The 7,500-nt window shown below is 36.7% G+C and overlaps 1 protein-coding gene across 2 annotated transcripts in view; it reads left to right on the plus strand.

Annotated features, from left to right (window-relative positions):
* Positions 1–7,227, plus strand: part of sav1 (salvador family WW domain containing protein 1) — a 17,375-nt gene extending 10,148 nt beyond the window's left edge. For both annotated transcript variants that reach the window (XM_056470457.1, XM_056470456.1), the window contains exons 5-6: positions 1,470–1,619; positions 6,281–7,227. In XM_056470457.1, coding sequence (XP_056326432.1) covers positions 1,470–1,619; positions 6,281–6,494 — 364 coding nt within the window. In that variant the 3' untranslated portion in view covers positions 6,495–7,227. The remainder of the gene's footprint in view (positions 1–1,469; positions 1,620–6,280) is intronic.
* Positions 7,228–7,500: the final 273 nt, after the last annotated feature.

The following is a 7,500-nucleotide window of genomic DNA, read 5'->3' on the forward strand; positions in this document are numbered from 1 at the left end:
AGTTTTAAATGCTCATTTCTAATAACTGATTTCTTTTATCTTTGCCATGATGACAGTAAATAATATTTGACTAGATATTTTCAAGGTACTAGATATTAGCTTAAAGTAACATTTTAAAGGCTTAACTAGGTTAATTAGGCAAGTTAGGGTAATTAGGCAAATCATTGTATAATGATGGTTTGTTCTATGGATAATCGAAAAAATATATTTGTTAAAGGGAATAATAATATTGACCATAAAATGTTTTTAAAATGTTTTTTAAATAAATGCTTTTATTCTAGCTGAAATAAAACAAATATGACTTTCTCCAGAAAAAAAAATATTATCAGACATGCTGTGAAACATTTCTTGCTCTGGTAATGGTGCCGGAGGTGATTGTCTTCAAAAACATTTTTTGTTGTGCTGGTTGAAAGTCTCTCCACATTCCAATAGTACTGATTAAGGTAAATGATCTTAATGTATTTTTATGTATTTTTATATTCTGGGTAAGGCATAAGACTAAAAAATGTTCATCCAATTAAAATGGTGTCGGGCCAACATCTCCCATAATTCTGATAAGTAGCTCAAATTGTCTGTCAGCTAATGCAGATTTGAACTAGTGCACACCTGTTTGTACGCAGCTCTGCTGATTGTGCGTACACGTGCTGCTCGTTCATGAGAGAGAGAGAGAGGGAGAGCGTGTGAGCGGTAAAAACATGCTGAATCTCAACTTTTTAAAAAAAATCCTGAATCAATATTGGAGTTACTTTTGCACGCTGGAGGAAGGATGACACCATGGCTGAAGGATTTCTTTTAGACAGGTAATGTTCTGTTTTAAAACCATTTTAGTGACGCAAAGCTGATGTAGATTGTTATGAATGAGTTATATGCACAGAAGTGTTGTTCAGCCACTGAAATTTTCAGATTCATAAGGACATTTTACAGCATCGATAATGTAGATTTTATTTAGTTTAACAACAAAACATCAGTAAATCGTGATATTCCGCCTAGCCTGCTTTAATGAAGGGTAGTTGGTTATATATTCACATTGGTTCATTTTTAAGCAATGATGACCTGTGACTCGCTCCCTATATTGTTTACCGCTACTCTGAATATCCGGTCAGAAATAGCATGCAAGTATGGATTAGTAATGAGTGTAATTCCTGCATGCCGCCAGCCAAGCTTTAGCTCAACACATGAGAGAGGGTTCTGCTGTCATCTCACGCTCGTGTTTTCAGGAGGTGTGGCTTTGGACGGCAGGGGAGGGACTGTGTTTCAGAGATTTATACTAACAGGCTAGCATTGTGGCAGATCACCTACTGCACCTTTAAACATCGTTTGGGAAATAGATGAAAAAGGAAAAAAAAATCACAGGAGGGCTAGTCATTTAGAGTTTAACTGTATATGATATTTGTATGTTCATTATCACAATATATTATATTAGTGAATATCAGCGTGTGTCTAGACTGTTTGATGCCTTTTTGTTTCAGTGTGCCTCGTTATGACCAGCCCCCTCCCCCACCCGTCACCTACCAGCCCCGCCCACCAGAACGCAACCAGCCTGTACTGGTACCAGCAAACCCGTATCACTCAGCTGAGATTCCAGACTGGCTGCAGGTGTATGCCAGAGCACCGCTGAAGTAAGTTTCACACTCTCACACACAATTTCAAACATTAAATGTCCCGTCAAAGTGACTTTTCATCATACAACGTGTGGTGGTTTTTTGAGGCGTGAGATCGCTCTTTTTTTTAAAAAAAAATGTTTTTTTTTTATTTTTTTTTATTTGATTCGATTTATTTATTTTCGAACAAAATATACATAAAATATCATTAACAAAAGATACATTTCAACATGATCGAAAATGGAGTGGGATGAAGCACTAGCTTATTATTTTCCCACCCCATTACCACATACATCATTCGTCTATAATTTAAACTTATTTCTTCTTTTACATATCTCTTCGTTTTACATGAAACATACTTTATCCTTTTGGCATCTTTGACAAATGAAATGTTTGCTTCCATTTGTACCTTTATATTTTGTAACATAAACCCAGAGGGAAAAAAAACACACAAAAAAACCTAGTACTGCAAGTAGCCATTAATTAAAATTTCATCATACCTTTCTCTTTTTATACTTTTTCAATCACCTTCATCATTATATTCCTTTAATAATATATATTTACACAACTTTTTAAATTGATTATTATCCTGACATTGTTTGAGAGTCAGATCTAGACTGTTCCATAGTTTTACACCACAGACAGACATACACAAACTTTTTAAAGTTGTTCTTGTTTTCAACCTCCTAAAATTTTTTTCTCTCAGATTATATCCTCCTTGTTGTTCTTTAAAAAAACGTTTGTATGCGTTTTGGAAGTAGTTTATTCCTAGCTTTAAACATAACTTGTGCTGTTTTAAATTTAACCAAATCATTGAACTTAAGTATCTTTAGTATCTTAAGTTAAGTATAGTATCTTTAGTATCTTTAATTTAAAAAATAAAGGATTTGTATGCTCCAAATACCCCACATTTTTACTTTTTTACCACTAATTACTTTTTCTGAAATGTGCATACGTATCGCAAATTAGATTTATATGTATTCCCCATATTTCAACACAATAACTCATATATAGCAACATAATTATATATAATATATACAATATTATATAATATATATATTGATTTATTGTGCAGGATAAATTTAGCTTTGTACACTATTGCTACAGTTTTGACTAATTTTGATATCATATTATTTATTTGCGGTTTCAAACTAATTTTATGATCCAATACAACACCAAGAAACTTAATTGCATATGCTCTTTTTATAACTTCATTATCAATATGTAAATCTATATTATAACTGCTTTTTAATTTCCCAAATAACATAACCTTTGTTTTACTTATATTTAATGACAATTTGTTTATGTCAAACCATAATTTGAATTTATTAATTTCTGTTTTAATCGTCTCCATAAGTTTTGGTAAATTATGGCCAGAACAAAAAAATACTTGTCTTTGCCAGTGCAGCTGATCTAGACAATGTGGTTGATCGGCTGGTTGACCATTGTTGCCATTCCATCATAGCTAATTTGATCATCACATGATCTGTTAAAACAGACTTTTTTATGTGAATGCTGAAATGTATTCAGTAAATGTGTTTCTATCATAGTTTATGCAAATTTTGTCCTACCAAGTTGTCTGCATTTTTACGTGATATTCCAAAATGTGCATAAATATGTATGAATGGAAACAGAGCTTATAATAGTAATGCTGAGCTTCACATAAATACTGCATCAAGTGAATAAATGTGTCTGATATGTTTTGTTTTTTGGTCTGTGACGACTATTGCATATAATCCATTTAATGCTCTTGTCTCTTTGAAAACATATTTACACTGCCTAAATTGTTTGTTGCATATATAGTATCGCTATGTGCCATTCAGATACTAAAGAGCACAAAAAACATTGCAGCTTGTTGCATTAAAATGGAATGTAACTAATGTGTGGTAACAGGTGGGCGACTATGTATAGCAGCTCTTTTACTTTTTACAGCTCTCTAACTATTCTGGACATATTTTTGAGTGTATATTGACCTTTTTTGTAATGTTTATATATTGTTAAATCAGTTATTGTGTTAAATTAGCTTTTGTCTTTGGTTAATTTTGGCTTTTGTCTGGTTTAATTCAGAAACTGCTTTTGTCAGTTTTGTTGGTTTTGGTTATTTTTGAAATATTTAGTTTCAATTTTTAAGTTGTGGTCATATTTACAGTATAAGCTATATTTATATATACTTATTTGAATTTCATGTAAGTTTAGACAATCTTTTGCATATTTTTCATTTTAATTGTGTTCAGCTTTATTTCGATTCAATGACAATATTTTGAGTAATTAATTTTAGTTGACAACTGTATTTAACACCGTTAAAAAACAGACAGATTATTTTAGTTCAATTCTAGAAATAACTTTGGGTGAATATCTGCTCTGTTCAGGCCACTTTTTACAGCTCTGGTATGTGGCGAGATTTTTGCTGGAGGAATCTGACTAGATACTTTATAACCCCCAGTTTACATATATGCAAGCTCAGAAGAAGGATCGGGGACAGTGCTGGAGGTAATGTGGGGGACACTTAGCAAACCATTTTCACATATATTGGAGTTGTCCAGTAGTCCAGTTGTATTTGCAGGATATAATACAAAATATGTTTGGTGATGGAATGGACTTCTCTTTTACAACAATTTACTTGGGAAATATAGCAGCCAAGACAAGGTTTTATTAAAATACTTCTAGAATTCAACAAGAAAACTGTAACTCAAAAGTGGCTCGAACCCTTTGTAAAATTGGAATAGTTAGATATCGTATCTAATGTTCAAAATATGGTAAGGATGACTTTTTCATTAACTATAACTGGACAAATGCCTGCAATATTGGGAGAATGGCTTGTGCTTATGCCTTTACATTGTGTAAACTGATCTTTATATGCATTTGTTAATGTGACTTGTAAGGACGTATGTGAGACTGGGGATGCAGGGGTGGACTCACCCATCACCCAAGCGGAGGTCACTGAGGTAGTTAGCAAGCTCTGCAGTGGCAAAGCAGCAGGGGTGGATTAGATTCACCCTGTGTATCTTAGGTCTCTCGATATTGTGGGGTTGTCTTGGCACATCTCCACGATATCGCATGGAGGCCAGGGACAGTATCTCTGGACTGGGCACCTGGGGTGGCGGTTCCCCTTTTTTAAGAAGGGAGACTGGAGGGTGTGCTCTAACTATAGGGGAATCACACTCCTCAGCCTCCCTGGGAAAGTCTATGCCAGGGTACTGGAGAGGAGAATCTGGCTGATGGTTGAATGTAGGATCCAGGAGGAACAACGTGGTTTTCGTCCAGGCTGTGGTACACTGGACCAGCTCTATACCCTCACCAGGGTGCTCAAGGGTTCATAGGAGTACACCCAACCAGTCCATATGTGTTTTGTAGACTTGGAGAAGGCATTCGACTTTGTCCCTCGTGGCATTCTGTAGAGGGTGCTCTGGGAGTATGGGGTCCGAGGCTCTCTGTTAAGGGCTGTCCCTGTATGAACAGAGTAGAAGTTTGTTTTCATTGCCAGCAATAAGTCAGACTTGTTTCCAGTACTTGTTGGTCACCAATTCGGTTCATAATTTTTATGGACAGAAGTTCAAAGCGCAGCCTTGGGCTAGGGACCACAGGATCTCATCTCTGTTAATTGCAGATGATGTTGTTCTGTTGGCTTCATCGAACATGGACCTTCAATATGTACTGGGGCGGTTTGCTGCCAGGTGTGATGCTGCTGGTATAAGAATCAGCATCTCCAAGTCTGAGGCCATGGTGCTCAACCAGAAAAAGGTGGTTTGCCATCTCCAGGTTGGAGAAAAGTCCTTACCCCAGGTAAAGGAGTTCAAGTATCTTAGGGTTTTGTTCACGAGTGAGGGAAGAATGGAGCGTGAGATTGACAGATGGATTGGTGCAGCAGTAATGCGGTCGATGTACTGGTCCGTTGTGGTAAAGAAGGAGCTGAGCTGAAAGGCAAAGCTCTCCATCTACCGGTCAATCTACGTTCCTACTCTAACCTATGGTCATGAGCTTTTGGTCATAACCAAAAGGACAAGATCTCTAATACAAGCAGCAGAAATGAGTTTCCTTCGCAGGTGGCAGGGCGCTCCCTTATAGATAGAGTGAGGAGCTTTGTCACCCGTGAGGAGCTCGGAGTAGAGCCTCTGCTGCACTACATTGAGAGAAGTTAGCTGAGGTGGCTGGGGAGGTGTTCCATGCATGTCCCACCAGGAGGAGGCCTCGGTGAAGACCCAGGACATGCTGGAGGGACTGTCTCTCAGCTGGCCTAGGAACACCTCAGGATCCCCCTAGAGGAGCTGGAGGAAGTGTCTGGGGAGAAGGAAGTCTGGAGTTCTCTCCTAAGACTGCTACCCCCTCTACCCGGCCCTGAATAAGTGCACGAAAATGAAATGGGATGAAATGAGAGGACGTATGTGACCAGTACACTGTTCATGTAACTTCCGATGTTATTGTTTTTTATTTATTTATTATAATTTTTCTTCCCTAAATAAATAAAAATAACGTATATAAATTTTTTTGTAATTACATCATTAAAAAAACCCATCAAACTACAACGATTTTTATTAATCAAATATTATATATATAATAAAATATAATAATAAAATATAATATTCGTTGTTTTTCATTGACTGTTTCTAGAACCCATAAGTCTGGTAGAGTCCTGATTCTTCAGTCATGTATATGTGTATGTATGTGTTTTCCTGTCCCAGATATGACCACATCCTGAAGTGGGAGCTCTTCCAGCTGATGGATCTGGACACGTATCAGGGGATGCTGAAGCTGCTCTTCATGAAGGAGCTGGAGTGCATCGTCAAATCTTATGAAGCATATCGGCAAGCGCTGCTGACCGAACTGGACACGCGCAAACAGCGGCAGCAGTGGTACGCTCAACAACCAGCCAAAAACTACTCTCCAAACATCTGACTGTTTGTTATGACACACTCAAACAGCTTACTCATTAGTGCCTTACACTCATATCTGACTCCAAATATACAGCCCAAAGAGAGACCCCACACAGAACGTTACACTATTACTCTTCTATTATTATACAGCTGTGAGTGTTACGAGTTTTGACTGTGTGTGTCTTTGTGCATATGTTGGCCTGCAGGCAGCTGTGGGTTATGGCAGGACTCACTCATTCTTTATGGCATTGTCTTTGTGGACAATCACTACTATCAGTTATCAATGATTTATGTTTAATCCTATTTGCAATGATAGTTTCGCTTTTAGGGCGAACACAAAAATGCATCCAGGTCACATTTCAGGCCGAAATGACATTTATTGTTTATGGAAAGAAAACAAAGCCTGGTTTGGATTATTTAGCATTTAAATAACGAATATTTTTTGTATCATAGTAATTAAAGTTGCTTTTGTATTCTGAATGTTGAGCAATCTTCATGGTGCTTTATTTTCTTGAAGTAAAATATGACCTGGACATTTTTGGGTGTTCGTTCTTGATTGTTTGCGTGGATTCCTTTCTTTAAGGAATTTGCTTCTTATATTTAAAGATGACATTTTTGAGGCTGAATCGTCACTTTGGATGAGGTGACGGCGTTTTGTAAGAGGTTAGTGCTTGTGTTTTTTTTCCCCAGGTTAAAAATGTTTGTAAAAACTATTTTCAGCATCATCACTAAATAAACCAGGACCTTGTATTGTTTGTTTGTGAGGATGTTTTCCATATTAAGGTTTAAAAACTAATCCTCACAGTTTTTTGCGTAATAATTTTGAATAAATTCTTTATATTTATTTTCATTATTATTTTTTATTTATTATTTTTTAGGGTTTTTAACCTTTAATTGAAAAGGACATTGGAGGTTACAGACAGGAAAGTATTAGGAGCAGAGAGAGGTGGAAGGGTCGGCAAAGGACCTCGAGCTGGGAATCAAACTCGGGTTAACGTGAGCCCCATGATGCTATAGACCAGTGTTTC

The sequence above is a fragment of the Danio aesculapii genome, chromosome 13, assembly GCF_903798145.1.
Source record: "Danio aesculapii chromosome 13, fDanAes4.1, whole genome shotgun sequence".
Classification (NCBI taxonomy): domain Eukaryota; kingdom Metazoa; phylum Chordata; class Actinopteri; order Cypriniformes; family Danionidae; genus Danio; species Danio aesculapii.